The 24,881-nt window shown below is 47.5% G+C and overlaps 1 protein-coding gene across 3 annotated transcripts in view; it reads left to right on the forward strand.

Moving 5' to 3' along the window:
• The window catches only part of PTDSS1 (phosphatidylserine synthase 1), a 48,953-nt gene that overhangs the window by 20,694 nt on the left and 3,378 nt on the right, over positions 1-24,881 (forward strand). For all 3 annotated transcript variants that reach the window (XM_081111721.1, XM_081111722.1, XM_081111720.1), the window contains 8 exons: positions 2,350-2,474; positions 4,308-4,466; positions 6,879-7,030; positions 9,805-9,946; positions 10,750-10,862; positions 12,423-12,488; positions 18,717-18,816; positions 24,361-24,429. In XM_081111721.1, coding sequence (XP_080967847.1) covers positions 2,350-2,474; positions 4,308-4,466; positions 6,879-7,030; positions 9,805-9,946; positions 10,750-10,862; positions 12,423-12,488; positions 18,717-18,816; positions 24,361-24,429 — 926 coding nt within the window. The remainder of the gene's footprint in view (positions 1-2,349; positions 2,475-4,307; positions 4,467-6,878; positions 7,031-9,804; positions 9,947-10,749; positions 10,863-12,422; positions 12,489-18,716; positions 18,817-24,360; positions 24,430-24,881) is intronic.

Raw genomic sequence — 24,881 nt, forward strand, 5'->3', positions numbered from 1 at the left:
ACATTGGCTTTATCTTGCCTAAATAAGACATCAAATAAATTACTTTAACTTCAGAAAATATAATCTTCTGCATAAGGGCCCTAACGATGGACCTTTCGCTCCAGGTTGCCTGTTTTTCTTTCAATGTTCAGGGATCAAAGGTAAATCCCTTTGAACTTGGTGGTCATTCCAGACCTTCGTTCAGTGCCCTGTGGGCAGGCGCTGCTCTGCCCGAGGCTGTCTGCGATGGGCAGACAGCCCAGGAGCCGCTCTGCCAGTCAGGAGGGCCCTGCAGAGGGAGGACATCTGCAGCAGATGAACTGTTAAACCAATCATCAGAAACGTCCGATGTGGCTTAAGGGTTAGGACCATGTGAGGTGATAGTGACTGGGTGGCTGCTTCTGCTTGTGCGTGAGGGGAGGCTGGAGGCAGGGTGCTTCATCCAAAACCTGCATGCAGAGGAGGATCTGAGCGTGCCACGGCGGGGTGGGAGCCAGACAGAGAATGAGCTCAGTGGTCCGCAGCTAGAAAACGTTCGGCGTGTTCCAGGCCAGGGGGGCTGGAGCTTAGCAGGCCTGGGGAGGTGGTGAGTGCTCAGAGTTAGGCACAGATGGAAGCCTGCAGGGCTTGTAGGCCACTCAGGATTGTGGGTGCGAAGGGCTGTCGGAGGTCATGAGAGGATTTTTTGCAGAGAAGTGAGATGGTTCATTTACTTTTTTAAAAAAATATATTTTATTGGTTTTTTTACAGAGAGGAAGGGAGAGGGATAGAGAGTTAGAAACATTGATGAGAGAGAAAGATCCATCAGCGGCCTTTTGCACGCCCCCCCACTGGGATGCGCCCGCAACCAAGGTACACTCCCTTGACCCGGAATCGAGCCTGGGACCCTTCAGTCTGCAGGCCGACGCTGTATCCACTGAGCCAAACCGGTTCAGCAGTTCATTTACATTTTTAAAAAGACAGTCCTGGTTGCATCATACTTTCACCTCATGGACTTAATGTATCTGCTTGAAGTTAAAAGTTATTTTTAGCTAGTTGGGTACACCTGAACTTTTCCTATTTCAGATGGTCCACTATAGGGAATGAGCAGTTTTGTTTCTTACCTGAGATCTTTTTAGGATCTTGGAGCCCTTTGCTAATCTGATGAGAACTATGGATCCTTTCCTCCCCTAACAGACACACAGACACACATGTGTTCATGCATGTTTGCTTCACACACACAGTTCTCATGTTCTTCGTGGACCTCGAAGCCCAGCCATGAAGTAATTATTTTGAAAGGATTATAATAAAAAGGTCTGGGGAAGGGGGGGAGCATTTGAGTTGAAAATTTGTGTGAAAATAGCTGGTGCACAAGTGCAAACCCGAGGAGGTCCTCACACCTATGTGCCTAGGCCCAGGGATGCACGACCTGGTGGGAATGCTCCTCTGCAGCCTCCCATCCCCCAAGCCCCCGTACGCCTGCCCCAGGCCGGGACTGGCAGCTCCCTGTTGGAAAGCCCGGCGCTGGAGCCGGTCCATTGCGTTCCAGCACGACGCCCTCTCCTCTGGAGTGGCTCCCTGCAGATGGGTGCTGAGCCACGTTTGGACGGGGTGCTGTGGTCCAAGGTCATTTGTATCAGTGTCTAGATGTCCTATATTAACGCATAAATTCTAGCAGGTTCGACAGAAACAGAAGTGACAAAGCCCCGGTGGTTGGTTTTCAGACCTTTCTAAAGTGTATTAGCAGGCTGTTGCCTTCTTAGAGTAGATTAATATTATTTTTCAATGATGTGGGAAGATTATGAGGAAACCAATTATGATAGGATGTGACAGTAAGGTAACGCCTGCAAGGGCTGATGTGGGCCACCTCCCGCACTCCAGATCTGTCACTGCTGAGCTGGCCCCCCAACTATCTACACCGGCCTCGCCCACCTGCACCCCCTCTCCACACAGTGGCCAGCGTCGGCCTCGTAAAATGTTCCTAGATCATCTTATTCCCCACTGAAACCCCGTCAAGTGCTCCTTGTTTCACATACGATAAAATCTGAAACCTTTGCCGTGGCCCCCAGCTGACTGTCACTTCAGGGCCACCGCACCCCTTCCCCGTGCTGATGGCACCCCAGCCACATGCCGGCTTCCAGACACTTCTCTCTCCAGGGGACCTACCTGCAACCTTTCTCGGCTTGAAAGCTGCACTCACCCCTCCACCCCCGCCCCAGCCCACCCCTCTGTCTGCCAGTCCTTCAGGTCTCGGCCTCAGCATCCTTTCCTCAACAATGTTGCTGACCCTCAGTCTGAACTAGGGCTGTGCATGAGACTCACAGGAAGCCCAGATTGTACCGGGGGGTCCAGCACGCTGTGTCACAGTGACACTGTTTCTGTTTCTCTCAGGACTCAGTGTGCTCTACTTCCTCTTCCTGGTCTTCCTCCTCTTCCTGAACTTCGAGCAGGTGAAATCCATAATGTACTGGCTAGACCCAAATCTCCGCTACGCCACGAGGGAAGCGGACATCATGGTATGTACTGGTCAGTGGTTCCGGGCATTGCTGGGCTCCTGGGTGTTGGAGGGAGTCCGGGCACATCCCAATGGCTCCTGCTCCGTGTCTCCTGAGTAGAGAGCTAAACAAGGCCTCTGGGCAGGTTGGTGAGGGCGTGGCTTCCCTGAGGGATAGTCAGGGAAGCGAAGTCCTCTCGGAGCCAAGGGCTGGCAGGGAGCCTGTGAGCGTGATCGGGAGACGGCTTTGGGTGTGTGTCTGCCTCCGTCACTTGGTAGCTGTAGGACTTCGGGTAACACACTCTATTTGGGGAGTTGACTGCGAACTAAGGAAGTAACATTATCCATGAGGCCTAGCCCAGCGCCTTGCACGCACAGGCCCTCAGTGGTGGAGCTGCATCCGCTCCGCCACCTCCAGCCTACACCACGATCCTTCCCACTGCTGCCATGAGGAGCCACTTGTCATGATTTAGGCCATTGCATTCATTAGCTTTACTAAATCACAAAACATAACTTTATTCTTGGCTGAAGCTGCTCTGTGCTTCGGTGTCAGAGGCTATTTTATACGGTAATGCATTTGCTCCGCACCCCTCCCTTCAGTGCCTAACACTTGGTACAGTTTGGAGAAAGAGCTGGTGATGCTCACAATGGGAGGTCAGGCATGTGGGCCAGAGACAGACCCTGTTTAACAAGCAAGATACAGTAGGAAAGGACTTAATAAAAGGTCCGGGAAGTCATCCTCTACTGCAGTTGAGATTGGTCAGACCCTTCGGAATGGTGTTTCCAGACTTTATCTTTAACGTTTATAAAGGACATGCTAAAGGCAGGAATAAGAATGCCAGAAATGACTTCGAAGTCTTGGGGAGAACAGTCTCTTGGGGGTTCGGACTCTAAGGAAGAGGATGGTGCAGGGTGACTTACAGCTTCTAATGATAATGATTGTGACAGTTGGGGTGAGGGTGATAGCAGGGGCTGATTGGGGTTGTCTACTCTGCCAGGCACTGGGCTGGGCGCTTTATATTGAATCTATACAAGCCTCATGCATGCATGGCAGACATCTTATCCCCATCTTACCAAGGAGAAAATAGAAACTTAAAATAGATAAGTATTTTGCTAAGAGCACAAATTGGTTAAGATCCTTTTGACTCTAAAATCTGTACTTGCCTTTTGGGCTAGTCTTCAGTTATACAGTTACAATAATAATAAGAAGAAGTGCTTTCATGCTCACTGAAGTCTAGGAAATCTTAGAGATTAGGAGAAAGATGTCTCAGATATATTTCCCCCACTATTTTCTTGGACTTTTAAAAATATATATTTTTATTAATTTTAGATAGGAATGGAGAGGGAGAGAGAGATACAAACATCAATGATGAGAGAGAATCATTAATCGGATACCTCCTGCACGTCTCCTACTGGGGATCGAGCCTGCAACCCAGGCATGTGCCCTTGCCTGGAATTGAACCCAGGAACCTTCAGTCTGCAGGCTGACGCTCTATCCACTGAGCCAAACGGGCTAGGGCTTTATTTATGTTTTGTTACTGACCTAACACAGTTGCCCTGTGGTCAGGTGACAGAGCATATGTGATACCCCTTTGAGATGTGTAAGCCTTTGTAAAATTATTTTACTTCTCATTTTAACCCAGCTTTTGCAGTTCAGAGTAAAGCAATTTAATTCATAAACTCTAATTAATGCTTATCCTTATTTCCTCAAGAATCTTCAGTTATGAAAACATTTTTGTTGGGCAGGACATATATTAGTTATTAAGGTCACATCAGTTCCTGTTTATTTTCAGAATCCTGGAAGCCAGTTGATTTCTAGAGTATCATTAATTATTCCCACTTTTACTTCAAACAGGAGTATGCTGTGAACTGCCATGTTATCACCTGGGAGAGGATTATCAGCCATTTCGATATATTTGCGTTTGGGCATTTCTGGGGCTGGGCCATGAAGGCCTTACTGATCCGCAGTTATGGTCTCTGCTGGACCATCAGCATCACCTGGGAGCTAACTGAGGTAAGAAGGGGGCGGGCCGTCATCTGGACCCTGCAGGGTGGATAGTTTATCTGGAGGAAGAAGCTGGTCCCTCAGTTCACAGTCAGGCATCCGTTCTCCAGCATCGGGAACAAAACTGCATTGAAAACACCCCCTTAGGAATATTTTACAGCTTTGTGAGAAAGAAACTAGCTTCTTGCTAACTTAAACTGTGCCTCTATGTCACAGATCTTAGAGAAACAAATGAGCCCTGGCCGGGCAGCTCAGTTGCTTAGAACATCATCCCCATTCTCCAGGGTTGCAGGTTCGATCACTGGTCAGGGCACATACAAGAAGCAACCAATGAATGCTTCATAATAAGTGGATAAGTAAGTGGAACAAGTCAGTGTTTCTCTCCCTCCCTTTCTCTCTAAAATCAATAAATAAAAAATTTTAAAAACACACAAATGAAATAAAGCTAAAGAATGAAATTGAAATCCCAAGTGAGACAAATAAAGGATAATGAGATCTGCTTAGAAGTACATAGGTAGTTTACTCAGTAACGAGTTTCCAGCTTGAAATAAATAGGATTGTGTGTTTAGGAATTACTAGGGCATAGGTGATGTTTTGTAGCTGCAGAATGAATTACCGGTACAGCGTTACATCTCAGTAATCAAACGTATTGTCTCATGTAATGAATGAAAAGAGAGATATTCTTGAAAAACCATTAGCAAAATGAAACTTGGGGAACGAACTCATTTATTGTTTAGTTATTATATTACTCTTATTCATTCACAAGGAACACATTTCGGCCGTGTGCACAGCCTCTCCAAGCCAGTCATCATCCTGACCCTAACCTAGAGGAGCAGGGTTCCTTCCCCCCAGGCTGCGGTGTTCTCCATGCCACCCCCTGGCCACTTCGTTTCAGCAACTGTGTCATCATCGGCTGCTGAGTTAGAGCTGATGCTCCCTCTGCCTCATGGCTGGAAGCCTGGGAATGTGGCTCAGGGTAGTGACCCACCTGGTCAGAGCGCAGGCCCCACCGTCACCTGCAGGAGCTGCTTTGTACCTCTCGGCAGCAGGCACGCTAAGGAGGCAGGCGCTTCATACACGTATACTTGTAATGTTTCACAGTCCATGAAATGCTCTCATGAGTAGTTTTATTTTGTAGTATTTATTATATTACTCCAGAGTAATTCTCTTCTCTTTTATTACTTTTTAATTACATTACTTTGTAATTATGGGGTTGCCTCCTTAGAGAACCCCAGGCAGTTTCTCTGTAATTTCAGACTTGGGCCTTCACACGGCAGGGCGTTCTGTCCCAGACACAGCTGTTCTGCCCTTGTTTTGAACAACATTGTGCAGTAGACTTCTGTTCCACCCTGGACATTACTGTTCCCCTTTCTGAAATGCCTCGTCTCCATCTCTGTCGCCCAAAGCCAGTCACTTCTGGCCTTAATGATCCCACTTCAGGACGCCTTCCGTGCAGAAGCCTGTGCGATTGCCATCTCTCAGGATGACTCCTGTCCCCTCTGTGCTCCTTTTATGTCACCATGGTAACATTTCCACAGCCTGCCCTATTGTGTGGTTCCAGATGAGCATCTGACTCCTGCCCTGGAGATCGAGCACCTTGATTTCATTTTGTCTTACCACCTGCTCATCATCGGTGCTTCATAAAAGATGATCATTTTTGGGAATCGGTTCATGTGAGATTTCCCATTAAGCTATCAGTTCCGTATATCATGTCATCAAGGTCTAGCTTTTTTACTTTATGTTTACAGCTTTCTCCCTGTTTTACCCAAATAAACAGGGAGTGGAATATTTCTAAAATGCACAGCTTCAATTACCAAGCTGCTAATTTTGAGGATTATGCCAGCGCTTTAATACATCAGGAAAAACTGACATATCAACAATTTTTCCTAAAACATGTATTATTAAAAGGAAATTGGCTCGGCTGGTGTGGCTCGGTGGTTGAGCATTGACTTATGAACTAGTACAGTGGTCAGCAAACTCATTAGTCAACAGAGCCAAATATCAACAGTACAACGATTGAAATTTCTTTTGAGAGCCAAATTTTTTAAACTTAAACTATATAGGTAGGTACATTGTTATTCACTTAATTAGGGTACTCCTAAGGCTTAGGAAGAGCCACACTCAAGGGGCCAAAGAGCCGCATGTGACTCGCGAGCCGCAGTTTGCTGACCACGGAACTAGGAGGTCACAGTTGGATTCCTGGTCAGGGCACATGCCTGGGTTGTGGGTTCGATCCCCAGTAGGGGGCATGCAGGAGGCAGCTAATTCATGATTCTCTGTCATCGATATTTCTATCTCTCCCTCTCTCTTCCTCTCTGAAATCAATTAAAAATATATATTTTTTTTAAAAAGGAAATTTATCTTTACATGCGGTGCTCCATGTTTTATTTTTATGTTACCACCATCGTCTGTTGTCCTCAGCTTTTCTTCATGCATCTCCTGCCCAACTTCGCCGAGTGCTGGTGGGACCAGGTGGTCCTGGACATCCTGCTGTGCAACGGCGGCGGCATCTGGCTGGGCATGGTCGTCTGCCGGTTCCTAGAGATGCGGACCTACCACTGGGCCAGCTTCAGGTGAGCCGCGCCCCTCTGGACAGCACCACAGCTTTCCCCGTGAGCACGGAGCTGCTGTCGGCGGTGCAGCCTACGGCACAGTCTTTGATGACGAGAAGGGAATTACACATTAGTAATTGAAACTCATAAATGATTAGAAGCCTAATTTCAGGCATTCACCTAGAAAGTACTAAGTCATTTATGATTTTCTCAAAACTGTCACCTTTCCACCTGTGTGCCTCAGCCTGCATTCAGACTGCCATCGCTGGATTAATTAGCCCCCTCTCTCCAAGGTAACCCCTCAAAGCCTCCTCACACATTGCTGGACTGATTTTTTAAAGAATGTCCCATTCACCATGTCAGTTCCCGGATGATAGCTTCTTGTGGTCTTTAGGACAAAGTGTGCTTCCGTGGACTCAGCAGGGTACCTTTCTCCACACCCTCCAGGGAACCGAGCGCCTGAGCCCATGTATATACTCCTGCCTGCCTGGGTCTGACCTGTGTTCCCAGGGGCCAAGGTCCTTCACTTTCCTGACCTGGCTCGCTTGTTACGTCGTCAGGTAGTTGTCTCTGACTGTCTAGTTGCGTTCCTCCTCTGCTCCGTGCGGAACAGTGCACACCCGTCATTCTTCATCCTGCTTCTCTGAACTTGCTCCTCAGTGTGACTGGCAGGAACCATGCCATTGATAAGGAGGAAAAGAACCCGGTAGAGATAATGAAAATAGTCGTTTTTATTGTGTTTAAAACTTTATTTATATAACAAAATATGAGCATTTTTCCAGCATTTAAATTTTTTAACAATATAATTTTAAAGGGTTTCTTCATATTCCAACATATGGGTAAACCATAATGTATTTAAACAATTCCCTTTTATGAGCATTTAGTTATTTCAAACTTTTCACTTTTATAAAAAAGTGGACATCTTGAATATGTGTCTTTGTGTGCATATCTGATTTTTTTAACATAAATTCTTACAACTAGAATATACCAATTTATGTTCTCACCTATATACACCAGTGAATATGTGTTCATTTCATTATTGCTTTGAATTTTATTTTTAAGCTTTGTCAATTTTATTACACATAAAATTGTGTGATATTGAATTTCTATTAGATTTTTCTCTTTCATTAGCGCTTTTTCCGGATTAAGGATTTTAGCATTTGTCATAAATGTTTCTATTTTGTCATCTCTTTTAATTTTTTGTGTGGTAGTTTTGTCATTTAAACTTCAAAAGCTTTAAATCTTTTTGTTTAGGTTAATGTTGACCCATATTTTCTTCTAATTCTTTAATGGTTAGGCTTTTTATTATAAGAAATTTTAGAATTCTTTATTTAGCCAATGACTGGAAAGGTTGCTTGTTAATATATTTAAGGCAGTACATATATAATGTAACAGCCCATCATTGTGCTGGATACTGCTCCAGGCAAGCTCTATAAGCAGTATGGCATTCGAGCTATCTATCAATCCAAGGGGTAGACACTACATTCTTCTCATTTTAGGGATGACCATACAGAGACGTAGGTTTAGTAATTCGCTGAAGGACATATAACCAGCGAACTGTTGAGTCTGAATTTGTGTCAGACTGTCTAGCTTCTTAAACCCTGACATAACGCTTCCCTACTTTCATATATTTATGCTTCAAATTGGACTTGAGAATTGTTTTGTCAGGTCAACAAACTAATCAACAGAAAATCCCATTGGTGCTTTTTTAAAAATTTTATGAAATGTACAAATGACTATAGATTCACTTAAGTTGAATTAACTTCTTTACTATATGAAGTATTCCAGATCCCAATTATGCCGAATTTCTCTATTTATTCCCAACTATCCCTACATCTTTTGACGAAGTTTGGCCATTTTTTAAAAATACAGGTCCTTCATAGTTCTTGTTTACTTTGGGTAGTTCTATTTTGCTATTGCTTTTTTGCCACGAATGTGCTTGCTGCAAGGTTTTCTCACTACATGGTTGTCGATGGGTAGGTGAGTGAATGAGGAACAAATCTGGTTTCCTTCTACTTCCCCCGCCTCCCTGCAAAGGAATGAAGGCCTGACTTGTTTGCACTGTGCCTTCAGCACTTAGCACAGTCTGAGACTTAAAGATTCTGATGTAAGTCAGCACTGCTCACTGCTGTGTGCCCTGGGCTTCGGCTCCTGCACTAGCCAGGCAGGGCTGGCATGCACCCCTGCGCCCAGGCTTGCAGGGTGGGCCTGCGTCTTCCAGTTGCTCTCTCTGAGCCTAAATGTTCTCATCTGTAATATGTGACTTTCTGTCATGGGCATATGACATTTTTAATTGAGTCAATCCTGGGATCAAAAAGAAGGTTAAAAATCACGGCTCACTTATCTGAGGGAGAAACAGGGTGAGTGCAGATGTGGGAGACCGCAAGAATATGACGCATGTTCTCTTACTAAATCCCCCCGATCTGGGAGGCAAACCGTGGAGGGAGTCGGATTCTTGCTGGCACCCTCCTCCTTCCTGCCTGGCTCCAGAAGGTGGTCTCCAGTGCCTTTCAGCTTCTTTCGTCAGCCATTCACAGAGCAAGGCCTCTCCTGGCTCTGCGGGACCTGGGCTCTGCGCTGTGCCTGTCAGCCGGACTTCCCCGGAGCGTCCCTGTGCAGAGAGAGGCCCTTGTTGCAGAGACAGTTCACATGGAAAGGCATCTTCTTGTGCGGAGCATTGGTTGTAAATAGTCAACGCAGAGGGGTTTTTTGTTTGTTTTTTCTTGTTTTGGGGATTTTGTTCTTCCCTTTTCTTATCTCTTCGGATTCTCACTGGAGCTGTTCTCTTCTTACAGGGACATCCACACCACCACTGGGAAAATCAAAAGAGCCGTGCTGCAGTTCACTCCTGCCAGCTGGACCTACGTTCGATGGTTCGACCCCAAGTCTTCATTTCAGAGAGTGGCTGGAATATACCTTTTCATGATCATCTGGCAGGTATTCTTTTCAGATGCCCAGAACTAGGGGAAAAAATAAAGCTATCCAAGAATTTAGAGGTGATGCTAGTTGACATGGCTTACCAGCTAGGTGTTTCATCATGAAGGCATTTTAAAATAGGAATCTTTGAATGACAAGGAACAAATTAAAATTCTCCTAAAGGAGCTCATAGAAAGCATCCATCACCCAATGAGTTAGGCACTGGATTGCTTTTTAGAAAGACCATTTTCAGGACCAAAGGAACAAATGCAAGGCTTTTTTTTTTTTTATGTTTCAAATTCAATGTGTGATTTTTAAAATCGTGTCTAGGCTGTTGCCACTTTGGGTAATTTATTTTATTTTTTAAAATATGTTTTCATTGATTTTAGGGAAAGAGAGAATGAGAGATAGAAACATTAATGATGAGAGAATCATTGATCGGCTGCTCCCTTGTATGCCCCCTACTGGGGATCAAACCCGAAACTGAGGCGTGTGACCTGACCAGGAATTGAACTGTGACTATCCCAGCAGATCACACACCTGACCCAAGTGACACCTGTGTGAAACAAGAAGCATGACAAGTAGCTGGTGCCCCCATGTGCTTCTCCCAGCACCCCAGTACCTCCCTCTTGACCCCTGTTGGCTGATGCCCATGTTGTACTGGCTATTTCAAGTCTCAGTAGCAACCCTTGGAAGACCCCAGGTGTCCTCTGAAAATGCTTTGAACAGACCAGTTATTTTTAGTTGTAGAATTCCCATAAGGGAATATATGATTATGACTTAGAATGAAGTACCAGGTTGACTGCTGCCTCCTTCTTTTTCAGCTGACTGAGTTGAACACCTTCTTCTTGAAACATATCTTTGTGTTCCAAGCCGGTCATCCACTGAGTTGGTGTAGGATTCTCTTTATTGGTGGCATCACGGCGCCCACAGTGAGGTAATGCTGTATAAGTCTGACTGTCACTTGAGCATGTTAACCTGCTTTGTATTCTGGTTAGTTAGCATGAGGGAATTCACATAAACTAGCAGATTTTGATGAAACGATCATTGTAAAGAATTATATGTTCATAATATGAAGAAAATGTTTTGCTCAGACCTCAGTAACAGAAGTGAATAATCAAAACCACAACATTATTTTCAAACCCCTTATAATCTCCAGTGCTTATTAAAAAAACATGAGTAGCAGTGATGTTGAGGTTCCCTTTTTAGTGAGATTATTGAAAAATACAAATGTTTTTATGGTAGATCTGAAGTCATAAATAATATTTTTTTAATAACAGTTGACATTCAATATTTTTAATATATTTTTGTGATGTATTTTTATTGATTTCAGAGAGGAAGGGAGAGGGAGAGAGAGACAGAAACATCAGTGATGAGAGAGAATCATTGATCAGCTGCCTCCTGCATGCCCTACACTGGGGATTGAGCTCACAACCAGGGCATGTGCCCTGACTGGGACTTGAACCATGACCTCCTGGTTCATAGGTCGATGCTCAACCACTGAGACACATCGGCTGGGCAAAGACCTGAATTCTTTATTACCAGAATTCTTCAGCGGGGTCTTTGGGGTGAAGAGATGATAGTTCTGGATGAGCTTTAGGTATAAGTGAATCCCCTGAAGTTTAATGCAAAATTCTGTGTGTTTTATATGCCTTTATAGATGGCTTTCATAAAATCCTCAAAGTTTGTTGTCCCCAAACGATGATGAGCTCCTGGCTCAGATGCAGCTTCTGAAGGGACGGGTTGAGCACTAGTGTGTGGCTAGTCCACATCGAAATGTGCTATAATGTAAAACACCTCGGACTGTGGAGACTTAGTACAAAAACAATGTAGAGCACTTCTTTATAATGTTTCCAATAGATTGGGGTAAATAACAAAGATTATGAAAATTTCATCTGTTCATTTTTGCATTTCTTGTGTGGCTGTTGGGAAATTTTAAATTGCATTTGCGGCTTATATTGTATTTCTGTGGGGTAGGTGCTGCTCGAAGTCTTTCAGCTCCATATCATTGCCCACCCACTTTTTAAAAATTTTTTATTTTATTTTGTCAGTAACATTCAAAATCGTTGGCATTCAGTGACCGCGAGGTCCATTCTGGTCTCTGAGAGCCAGGAAACATCTATGTTTTTTGCCTGGTTACCATCAGCCACCTTGGCGTGGAGGGAGCCAGAGGAGACAGTTAATGACAGCACCGGTGACTCAGAATCGCGCCCACTGGGGCTGCCTTGGCTCAGGGCTCTGGGAGCCTGTCCCTGAACCAAGACCATCTTTGCCAATAACCAGGCTCCCCTCCTTGCAGCCCAGCCCGAACTCCTAACCTCTCGCAGGAACATCTCAGCACTCACCAGCTTCCTAGTTCCTTAAAGAGCTAGACCAGGCGGCTGGAGTGCGTGGAACGGGGCAGGACATCTGTCTATTCATCTGTCACAGTAATTCAACTCCATGTGGACTGGCTGGTCTTACAGAAGCTCAGTGAACTCCCCCTTTGTCCTTTCAGACAGTACTACGCTTACCTCACCGACACGCAGTGCAAGCGCGTGGGGACTCAGTGCTGGGTGTTTGGGTAAGTGCCTGCCACTGTGGAGGCTTCAAAATCGCTTTTGCTCTTTCCTGACGCTGTGTTGAATGCCTTTCAATGCAGGTTTCCTAGGAAGGCTTGCTGATGTTTTTAGATGGCTTTCATTTGTGGAGGTTTTTTACTTTAGTTCTTTTTATTCTCAGAAGATAAAGTATAAATATAGTGAATTAGATAATTCCCTTATAATCCCTTTCAGTTAAGGTAGATTAAAAGCTTCAAATTTGACTTTTCCAAATGTTAGTAGATATTTTTGCTTGTTTTTATTTTTTTACATTTATTTTTCAATTAGAGTTGACATTCGATATTATTTTATATTAGTTTCAGCTGTATAGCACAGTGGTTAGACATTTATATAATTTACGAAGTGATCCCCCTTGGTAAGTCTAGTACTCACCTGGCACCATCCGTAGTTTTCCCAATATTATTAACTGTATTCCCTATGCTGTACTTGTTATCCTCCTGACTGCTTGGTGACTGTCAATCTGTACTTCTCAATCCCTTCACCGTTTTCACCCAGTCTCCAACCTCCCCCTCTGGGAACCATCAGTTTGTTCTCTGCACCTGTGGGTCTGTTTGTTTGTTTATGTAGATTCCACGTATAAGTGAAATCGTTTGCTATTTGTCTTTCTCTGACTTATTTCACTCAGCAAAATTAATACCTTCTAGGAGGTCCATCCATATTGTCACAAATGTTAAGATTTCATTCTTTATGGCCAAGTGATATTTCATTGTGTATATGTATCACATCATCTTTATCTACTTGTCTATTGATAGATACTTGGGTTGCTCCGGTATCTTGGCTGTTGTAAATAATGCTGCAGTGAACATAGAGGTGCACATATTTTTTCCAATTAGTGTTTTGGGGTTCTTCAGATACATACTCAGAAATGGCATTACTGGGTCATGTGGCAGTTCTGTTTTTAATCTTTAAGGAACCTCCATACTCCTTTCCATAGTGGATGCACCAGTTTGCGATCTGCCAACAGTGCATGAGGGTTCCCTTTTCTCCACGTCCTCGCCAGCACTTGTTTGTTGATTTATTGGTGTTAGCATATGGTTTCCTTTATTAACATTACTTTTTCTGACTTAAGATTAGAATAGTTAATTGGCAAATTATAGGAAGAGGGTATAGAAACTGCTTTTAAAGAAATATTAGGAAATCAAAGGTATCTCCCACCTAGAACTCAGATGCCTTATTTTATTAAATAAATTAGATACAAAATGGATTTTTCCAATATCATCTGAATTTGGTGATAAGTTTGGGACATCATTTTGTGATGACATTATCTATACTTTTTATGTTATTTCACATCAAAAAGACCCTGTAAAGCCCTAACTGGTTTGGCTCAGTGGATAGAGTGTCTGCCTGCAGACTGGAGGTTCCAGTTCGATTCCAGTCAAGGGCACATACCTGGGTTGAGGGCTTAATCCCAGTGGCGGGCATGCAGGAGGCAGCCAATCAATGATTCTCTCTCATCATATTCTTGTTCATTGATGTTTCTCTCTCTCCCTTTCCGTTCCTCTCTGAAATCAATAAAAATATATTTTTTAAAAAAAGACCCTGCAGCCCTAACCGGTTTGGCTCAGTGGATAGAGCGTCAGCCTGCGGACTGAAGGGTCCCAGGTTCGATTCCGGTCAAGGGCATGTACCTTGGCTGCGGGCACATCCCCAGTGGGGGGTGTGCAGGAGGCGGCTGGTCGATGTTTCTCGTTCATCAATGTTTCTAACTCTCTATCCCTCTCCCTTCCTCTCTGTAAAAAATCAATAAAATATATTTTTTAAAAAAAGACCCTGCAAAACAGCTACTTGATATATTCCAAGGTGTAAGTTCATTATCCCCAAGATAATTAACACTTAGCCACATGGTCACAATTTATTGTCTTGTTATGGCTACAAATGCTGTATCTGAATTTACTATTATTTAAGTGATGAAAGAAACCACAGGTTATCTAATTTACAGTACCCCCCCCCCCATGTGAAATGTGAGACCATCTTCAATATGCCAGGCCAGTGGTTCTTAAACACCATGAACGATTCACGTGCTGTTTAGTATTTGAAGTTCTAGAGACATCCAGCAAATCTGCACGTGATTTTCAGTCCCTTAGGTCACTTAGATTCAAAATGCTAACTTCTAAATTGAGTGTGAAAGTATATATTTGATGAAAACCTATAGTAGCGAAAAATTACTACTTTCCACAGATTCTGGTGACTGAGTTTCACAGCCTCCTCCCACCCTCATCTTGCCTTCCTCCAGTCCACCCTCTGTTTCAGGCTCTCGGTGCTCACGCTGCTAGGGCAGCCTCCCTCTCCCAGCACCCTCCCTCATCCCATCCTCCTGGGCTGGTGCCCCTTCATCCTGCCTCCCTGCCCCCTCACTCGGAGGCACCTCCACGACAGCCCCGCGCTCCTGGCCGGAATGGGCTATTTTTTAGTGATGTTTTTTAGCAGCTGAATCCCTTTCCTCAAATGACAGCCTGCCCCAACCCCTAATACACATCAGAACAAGTGAGCGGAACTGTGCTGGGTATCCCCACTTGGCCCTCTTCTGACACCCCCCCCACCCCCCGCCCCGCCTCCCTGCCCGGGTTCCCGGGAGGCCAGAGTTCCAGGAGCGCAGTGAAGTGTGCTTTCTGGTAAGGCCCCCACCCGCCGGCTACCACTTCCTCCAAAAAGGCACTGTGCTCCCCCTAATCAGAACGGACTCACTGTGGAACGCTTCCTGGCTTTGTGTGATGGTGTGATAGCTGGGTCACCTTATCCATGCCTCACTTCCACTGGGGGAGGGGAGGGAAGGGGAGGGTCACCCCGGCCTGGAGCCCCGCTAGAGCTTCCGGGGCAGCAGTGGGCAGTGCTGTGCGGTGCAGGAGGCGGTGGCAGCCTCAGGGTCCCCCCCACCCCCGCCCCCAGCTTACACACTTTGAGCCCCGAGCTTCCAGTCTGCAGTCGCCTGCTTGCTTTCTTATTCCGTGCACCGAGGAGCTCTTTACCCCCCCCGGCTTCCTCCCCGGCCTGTCTGTGAAGAGCAGGCTCCAAAGACGGGAGCTGAGAGTGTGAGCACTGACCAGCCTCCGCCCAGAGTTTATGTGCTTCCCCCTTGTAATTTGAGATAAAAATGGCACCGAAGGGAGGGAGCCCTGACGGAATTTCATCAAACCACAGTAGGTCAGTTTGGTAAAGATCAGGGAGATTTCAATTTGCACTGAGTTCAGGGAGCCCACCCCCCCCAGCATCCCCGCCTCCCCCCCCCCCAGCATTCCCGCCACCCCCCCCCCCCCCCGCTTCCCCCCACACAGGTGGGCCGGAGGGTGCGCTGTCCCCGCTGACAGGCCCAGTACAGGCTCCCACCCGGCCCAGGCCCCAAAGTAGCAGCCATTTGAGTCTTGCACAAAAGTAACATTAACCTTCCAAAAGGATGTTCTTTATTGGAGTCCCCCTGGGGCAGTGCTGTGACTGGAGAGGCCACGTGATTGTTGGGGTAGCGCCTCTCACAGCTCCACAGCCCCAACCGCCCTCTCCCACTCCTGCCCCCGCAGCAGCGCTCAGATCAGCCACCAGGTGGGCCATATTAAAATGTAAATTGAATCATGGTAAGTCCTAGGGAGGCCCTACAGACCATGTTACTCTAAGACTCAACACTGCCCCTTCCCCTCACTGTAGGCCGCCCCACTGCCCCCCTTCCCAGCCAGTCTTTGCTCAGCGGTCACCCCACTGAGAAGGCCACAGGCATGGACAGTGGCTCAGCCAAGAGTCCTTAGCGTAGGAGCAAAGCACGTCCTAAAGTTGGTGACTGAGAAGTTCAGGTCTTCAGAACAGACTTGAGATCCTTATGAAGTCAGCTGTGAGGTCCTGACCTGCATCTTAAAGCGAAATAGGAAGAAAAATGTTAGCGTAAGGGGACGGAGTACTTTGTGAAACTTGTTTCAGTGTGTGTGTGTGTGTGTGTGTGTGTGTGTGTGTGTGTGTGGACTGGGTCACAATAAAGAGTGTGTCTCAGATCACAGAAGTTTGAGAAACACAGATCTGGTCTGCTGGTCACGGTGCTTTTGAAAGGTGACTCGTGAGTAAATACCCAGAAATCCCGCACAGTAAGCTCAGGGCCTCTGCTGGACCTAAGGGCAGACGGGCACCTCTTTCCTGGGCTGAACTTTCCCTTGTAGTTCAGGTCCCTGCTAAAGGTTAACTGTTCTTTGTATGTTCACTCACAGGCACCCTGCCCCTCACTGCAGCCTGGAAGTAAGCAAAGCTTCACTGCCCTCTAGTGTCAGCTCACGCTCTAAACCTCAGACCTACCCCTAAAGCCTCCCGGGTACCTCAGCTAAAACGATGCTTCGTTGGGGTTGGGGTTGGGGTAGTCTCCCCAGACTCAGGCCAACCACTCCCAAACCTTGTTTGGTGAGGATGAGGGGAAAAGACAGCCCCACACTCTACAGATACATTCTGGAGATTTCCTGTTTTGCTGAGGTGTCTCTGGCTCCAGGCTCCCGGCTGTTTGGAGCGCCCGCACATTTGATGATTGCATTGACCCCCCGGTCAGCCTGTGGTAGGGGGACCCAGGGCCTCTGGGGCCTTTCCCTTTGAGGGTGTCTGTGCAGCTGCCCAGGCCCCGACTGCAGATCCCCCTCGAGGGGAGCACTCACCCGGATGTGTCTGAAACCAGTATGTGTTGAGCAGTCTTTGGGATCACGGGCAGCTGTGTCACCCTCACCTCACCCGTGCTCACCTTGAGCTCTGAACCTTAATACATGTTTGATCTTTATATTTGTAAGTGAAGATTAGAACATAAGAGTGGCTTTTTTTCTTTGATGTTTTCATTAAAAGAATAAAACATGAATGTTTTTTTAAACATTTTTGTATTTAGCAAAATTGCTTACAGATCAAGAGAGAATAAAAAGTTTATATTGTCAGCAAACATAGGGGATAGTGAATCTGGGAATTCTTAGAAGGCTGGAGGGACTGTGATTGCATCAAGTTATTGGAAGACTCACTTGCTGGCTCAGACTCAGCCTTGTGCCATGGAGGGCAGAGTTAGGACGCACGGGTAGAAGTAGGCAGATACCAGCCTGAGACACGGGAAGGCTTCCCAGCACCCAGAGACTGGGCGGCAGTGTGGGCCTCCTGCAAAGGTAGGGGGTTCCCTGTCCTTTGATGTTCCAGCAGGTGGTGGCTGTCCACCCTGGGGTACCAGGCCCCGAGCTGCATGAGACCAGGTGCCTCCAGCTCTGGAAATGGATGAGCTGAGATTTTAGTCTTAGAGCGAAAGAAGAAGTAAAACGTATTTTATTGTGTCTGGGGAGGGGCGGAGGGATGAATTGGCAGAGTGCAAAGGACATTTAGGGCCGGGAAACTACGCTGCATGATTCTGTAGGGGTGGGTATGTCGTTGCGCATTTGTCCAGACCCCTAGAAGGTACAGCATCAGGAGTGAGCCCCAATGGCAGCTGTGGATGTGAGGTAACACTGATGTGTCAGTGTAGGCGCAGCAGTTGTAACCGTGTACCACTTCGGGGCAGGCTGTTGACAGTGGGGTGGGGGCTGTGCGTGTGGGGGGGCAGGTGGTGTAAGAGAAATCTCTACCTTCTCAATTTTCCTGTGAACCCAAAACCACTCTAAAAAAAGTCTACAAAAAGAAAAGTGGAATAATAGTAAAATAAACTTTGTGTATGTTTATATATAATACACACACACACACACACACACACACACACAATTGACCCTTGAGCAACATGGAGATCAGGGGCATCAACCCCTGAAGTTGACAATTTGCATATAACTCTTAACTCCCCCTAAACTTAACTACTAGTCGCCTGCTGTTGAACAGAAGGCTTTCCGATGACATAAACAGTTAACACATATCTGTATGTTCTATGTATTGTATATACATTCTTACACTAAAGTAAGCTAGAGAAAAGGAAGTGTTATTAAGAAAATCATAAGGAAAACACATTTACAGTATTTATAGAAAAAAGCCCACATATAAGTGGACACACACAGTTTAAACCCGTGTTGTTCAGGGGTCAAATGTATTTTATGTTTGAAGGAAGTGCAGTGGGGTAGAGCGGTGTCATTTTGTGGGGGACCTGCTACCACTGTTTGGGGTGGAAATCTTATGACCAAATTCTGTGAACTTTTTAATGGAATAATGCATATTTCTGGGAAGGTATATGCACTGATAATGTGAATTAGTATTTAACCTCTTGTTCTTTATTTAACTAGGGTCATTGCTTTCCTGGAAGCTATTGTTTGCATAAAATTTGGACAAGATCTCTTCTCTAAGACACAGATACTCTATGTTGTGCTTTGGCTTCTTTGCGTGGTAAGTCATTACTTTTTTTACCCAAAGGGTTAGTTAAACTCCCCATGGTGTCTCTTTGGGGGGAAAAACACCTCTCTTGTGTACCAAGGTTTCTTAGAAATTCGTAGACAGGATATTCTATTTGTAATAACCTAGGAATGGTCACCGGTCCGAAGTTCAAGAATAAGCACACAGAACCACATGGCATGCAGAAGGGTCCCCTTCAGGGGTCCTGGTCGGATCCCACTTCTCTGCAGGTGCCTCATACATGCATTCATTTTACTTATAACAGGCATCATCTACACACGCTGAGCATCCCAGGCTGCCACAAGCGACAAGGGCAGTTACAGTGCCCGTAGCAAACACATCCATGCAACCATTTATGTACCAGATGTAGTTCATAGGCCATGGGAGATGGTTTGAAGGTAATCTGACTGCAGTTTCTGCCCCACCGTCCGGCTCTCTAGGCCACGCCTGGGTGGGGTGAGCGCCCTCTCTTGACGGGCAGCGCGCTGGGCCTGCAGCTCCATCGTCCTTGGACTCTTCCCTCGCCTCTAATGGGAAGTGAGAGCTTACCTCGCTGACACATTGTGACTGTCCTTCTTAACTTAGGTGCTTTACTATTTTGGAGAAAAGTTTCATTTTACATTTAAGCGTAGGATTCTTTATTTACTTGGTCTAGAAGATTAATTTGCACTTTCTTTATAATCATTGAAAATTTCTAATATATTTGGAAGTAGAGTAGATGACTCCTCATGTACCCATTATTTATTCAGTTCCAACGATTATCAACTCACAGCCAGTTTGTGTCCTCCTATTTCCTACTCATGTCCACCCCAAATTATTTTGAAGCAGATGCACCTATAATATTTTGGGGTGTATCTCTAAAAGAAGAAAAAATTGCTTTTTTTGTTTTGTTTTTTGTTTGTTTGTTTAATGCAACCACCATATCATTATCACATTTGAAAAAGCATTAACAATAATTCCATAACACTATCAAATATCTAATCAAAGTTCGGATTACTAACATGTTCTTAAATTTTGTATTAGGAAAATGTATTTGAATCAGTACCCACCCTTTACAATTGTTGGCATGCCTCTTAAATCTCTTTTAATGTATAATTCCCTTCTATCTCTAGCTCTGTCACCTTTGCAGTTTACTTGTTGAAGAAACCAGTTCTTTTGTCCTGTAGGTTTTCCCACGGTCTGGATTTTCCTGATTTCATCCTGTATGTAATTGAACAGATTTCTTTGTCCTCTATATTTTCTGTAAATTGGTAGCTGAATCTAGAGGCTTAATCAGATTCAGGTTTTTTTTGTTTGTTGTTTTTTTTTTTACAAGACTAAACTTTGTATTTTTATGTGTTTTTTGCTGCCTTTCACGGTTTCTATTTTTAGGGTTACTTGTGAGAAATTCTAACTGTGCCAGGGTTTCTGGAGCTGGTTCTGTCCTGTTTTAACTTGAACAACAATGGTTTCCTTTGTACTGAAACTCCAGAGTTCGCACTCTGTCCCATTGAGCCTCGGTGCAGGGAGTGGCTAGGAGAGCGTGCAGATGTGCGTGGAGATTGTAACAAGTGCTGTGATCTCCGGTGTGTGGACTGCGGTGTGACTGACTGACCTCACCTGGTACCAGAGGGGACACAGACAAGTGGAGGCAGGGGCAGGTGTCCAGCCAACCGGGCACAGCTCCCCCACCTCCTCGGCCCCCACTGCATCAGTGGCCTCACGACCGTGCCCAGGAAGCCCGCTCTGGTCACCCCACCTTCAGGGACCCCATCCGTCTCTCGTTAAGTTGTAGACACTTGCTCTCTGTTTTACTTATTTGACACTTCCCATAGGCCTCCTTATGCTGGTGATTTGGGATTTGCATTGGTGTCTGTGATTGTGACCTTATTAAGGACATGGAGCCTTCTGGTCCTCCCATCGATCTCTCCCTCACTTAGCAGGGTCCCTGCGTGTTCGTGATTCCTTCACACCTCGAGTGCTCTTCAACGCTGCCCCTGGTGCGGGACGCCCACAGATAGATGATGGGTGAGACATTAGTGCTTACCCTGTGCAGACCCCGTTCTCAGCCCTTCTCGTGAGCTGCACAGCTCTACACGCTGAGGGGAGGCACTCTGTTGGCCCTCTGTTGTTGATGAATGAATTAAGGCACGGGGAGGTTCGTCACCTGCCCAGTCACACGGAGGGTAAGTGGCAGAGGGTGCCCTCCAAGGGTCTCCACATCTGGACGGGAATCGTATGTACAAAGGAGTGACGTTAGCGTGTGCTAAGTCCCAGAGCTGAAGGAGCACTGGGGAGAGCACGTACGAGGTGGGGAGTTGGCCAGGCTCCCAGGAGATAATGAGTGAGAGGTCCCCATGAGCGGCTCTCCCATCCCTTGGGTGCCCCCGCTCCTCTCCTCTGTCACTCTCTAGTCAGCAGGTCACCAGGTTCTAGTCACTCAACCATGTGGCCCAGCTCCACCCTCCTCTTCCCACTGCCTGTGTAGCCGTCTGCACACCCATGCTGTCTCCATCCTGCCCTTCAGATCCATCCTCTACACCGCCCCACCGAGCGATCTTCAGAATCCAGGTCTCAATCCCTTTCCCTGCTCGGAGTCGTTCCCTGTTGCTGGGGGGTTGAGAGGCCCAATCATACAATATATCCTCCCCCCAGAATGATGAGGAGGGAGTGGGAGGAGGATCTGCAGATCAGAGGAACATCATTGATCAGCTGCCTCCTGCCCGTCCCCAACAGGGGATCAAGCCCACAAACCCGGGCCCGTGCCCTGACGGGGATTGAACTGTAACCTCCTGGTTCATAGGTCAACGCTAAACCACTGAACCCACCAGCTGGGCTTAGGGCCTTTTTTAAAGATGGAGATTGATCTCAAACTCAGGAGTGAGGTGAACATGACTCAGTAAAGGAATGTGAAGTTATCACACCAGGCCTCCCACATGACTGCGAGGAGCGAAGCCCCTCCTCTTCCCCGTGCTGGGTAAGAACATACCAGGACTTTAGGTTAGCGATTAGGGGGGAGAGGAGATCGCCTGCTGGCTCAGAGCGCCCGCAGCGGGTGTCTGTCTCATCAGTGTCGGGGAGCTGGGACCTGCCTTGCCCTGACCTGGAGGCCAGCCGGGTTTGACACCCTCATCGCCACCACAGCCTTGGCTCTCATCCTGCATATTTTTCTTCTCTTTCTTATTTTATTTCCTTTCTTTAAACAAAATCTGTACAATTGCTGTTTTAAATTTAGGCCTTGACATTTTAAGTGGGTACTTGCCTAGATTTCCACAGGTGTGATTGCAAACCCCAAATTACAAGCTTTTGTCTCCTGGGAAGGTGTGAAACGGGCCTTTTGTACCCCGTGAAGTGGTAAGTTGGGCAGCCACAGTGGGCTCTTTGTGTGGGGACTGTGCTGATAAGCTCACCTCCCGCCCACCCAGCCTGCCCCCTGCAGAGCTGTCTGCTGATCTGCCCTCCCAGAGGTGGGGGTGGGTCTGGGGACTGAAGCAGAAGAGCCTCTCGCACCTGCCCTCTGGTGGACAAAACTCGAAGTGACAGCGCAGCCCTCACTTCCCATTGGCCTAGTGGAGTGACCTTTCTCTGGCCCGCCTCCCCGCCCCCACTGCACAGCCACCGACTGGTCTGGGGAGGTGGGACCCATCCTCCCCAAAGGCCCCCCCCCACCCCGCGAAGCGTAGGACGGCCTGTTTTGCTCCTTGGAAGGGACCTCGCACATACATAGGCCAATACACTGCAAATCCTCTGGTCTCTCCCAAAATCTTGAAGGTGGTCCATTCAGTGGGTGGTGTATGTTAGAAATCTGAGTGTGTGCTAGCATATGGTAAAGATGAGAAGAAGTTTTTCTTTTATAATTTTAATACATTCATTCATTGCCTAATTTTTTGATGGGGAATCTGAGCCTTTTTTTTTTTTATGTCTCAAATCTATAGGTGGATGCCAGCTTGCATGTGGATTTAGTGTAAATGGACTGACGTCCTGTGTGTGTCATGTTCTCTCCACCAGGCTGCTCTTCCCACTCCCCTGATCTGGGGAGAGGCCAGTCGGCTCTTCTCTCACAGACACTTAGTAAATGTCGGTAACTTACAGGAGCCGGGCGGGGCTAAGCCACCAGCTGCCTGCAGATTTCCCAGCCCTGCCTCCCGCCCTGGCTCCTCCCTTCCGACTGGGCAGGGCGGATGCTGTGGATATTGGCGTTCCTATGGTGCTTTCCGTTCTGGGGCTGGATGAGTGGAGGGATGAGGGGGGAGAGATGCAAAGATGTGTGGCATGAAGCCCTCTTTATCCTGACAGCCATTCCTGCACCGGGATGGGGGTATCCGTAGGCCTGTGCTCTGGCCCCAGGTCCACCACACACTAGCTGTGTGTTCTCCTCAGGGCCACGTTCATTCCTCTTCTGTGAAAGGAGGGGACTTGAAATTAATGATCTGAGGGGTGACCCTTATAGATCTAAAGTTGTGATTCTTAGAAAGAACGGAAAGCATTCCTCAAGAAGCGAAGGCTCCCCCATGAAGCCACACCTGTGCCCACGTTGGGCCGAGGTGCTAGGTCCTCGGCAGGAGGGTGGGGTTAGGCAGGAGGCGGCGGTGAGAGCGGTGCCTGAGGAAGTAGTGGGAGTGCGCAGCCATGAGGTGCAGGCTGATCCACCTGCCATCAGGGGGCGCCTGCAGGTGCTGAAGGGTCTCGCCGGGCTCACCTGTCCTCACTCTCCAGGCACATGGCCCCTCTCTTGTCTCACCTCTCCCCTCTCTCCGCCATCACTCAGGCTAGGCGGCCAGGGGCTTCCCTGGCTTTGTTCTGTGGCCATTTTCAGACTCTGGGTTCCTGTAGAAGCTGCTCTTCCCTTCAGTTAGGGTATAATGCAGGGTGTGGTGCAGGGTGCGTGGGGATGCTGGGGAAGTAGGGTGTCAGTTTTCCCTGCCTCGTCCCCAGGGACCACTCCCTTCTCGCCTCACTGAGGAGTGTACAGGGCATTTTCAGTTCCTCTTGACTTGCCTGTCTACCCAAACAGCAAATCAACAGCCACCAGAACCGGGTCAGCGTGGGCCACCGAGGCTGAGCAGCAGCAGAAGGCTGTGCAGAGCCGGGCAGCAGCGTCCTGCGTGTTCCATCCCCAACACGGGGGCTGTTTGTCCCGGATGCCCTCCAGACTGGGGCCCAGACAACGAAACCGCCCTTGTGCAGAAGTCCTCTTCCCCTTGGACGGCGACAGATGGATCCTTCCATCTCCCCCCGGGGTGGAGGGGACAGGGTGGCCTGTGGCGAACCCTGCATCCTCTTGAGCAGAACCCGGTCGCTCAGAACCGCCTCCCGCTTATCCCGCGTCCAAACACGGCTTGTGTTCTGCTAGTGCAGCCACCCGTCGGAGCTGCTCGCGAAACTTCTTGGCAAAAGCCTCAGCAATGCTCCCAGCTCCTCTGCGGGCTCATCTCGCCCCATCCCAGGGAGGTGGCCGGAGCGCGTCCAGCGCCTTGTGTGAATTCCCGTGGACACCCAGAGTTCTGGGGCGTGGGGTTTGTGCAACGATGTTGATGAAATGTGCTGTTTCCCTTGCAGGCTTTCACCACCTTCCTGTGCCTGTACGGCATGGTGTGGTACGCGGAGCACTGTGGTCACCGGGGAAAGGTACGGCGGGGCAGAGGCCCGTGGTCCCCGTGGTCCCCGTGGTCCCCGTGGTCAGGGCAGCCGAGCGGAGCCCAGCGCCGGTTCCTGGGGAACACGCTGCGGCCCCACCTGTAGAAACTGAACCAGCCCAGCATTCACTCCCTGTCGGTGGCTGTCTGTGCTTGTCACTCCTTGTTCCATACGTCAGAGTATTTATCCTCCTCTTGTGAGAGGTTTAGAACTTAATTGTTTGCTAAAGCGTTGTGGGGAGGGCCTGATCGCTTTGGGGAAGGCTGCCTCTTATTCCCAGCCCTTCCACTTTGTCCCGGCCTTCTCCGTGCCCCAGCCTGGGATTCTCCTTGCAAAACGCCTACCTGCCCACCCCGAGTAGACACGAGGATTAACGAGAGAATGGATGTGTGCGGGCTTAAAGCGCTATAGCAGTCTTGTCAACTGTAATTTTTAAAAAAATA

Source organism: Myotis nattereri (genome assembly GCF_964212035.1).
Source record: "Myotis nattereri genome assembly, chromosome: 17".
Classification (NCBI taxonomy): Eukaryota; Metazoa; Chordata; class Mammalia; order Chiroptera; family Vespertilionidae; genus Myotis; species Myotis nattereri.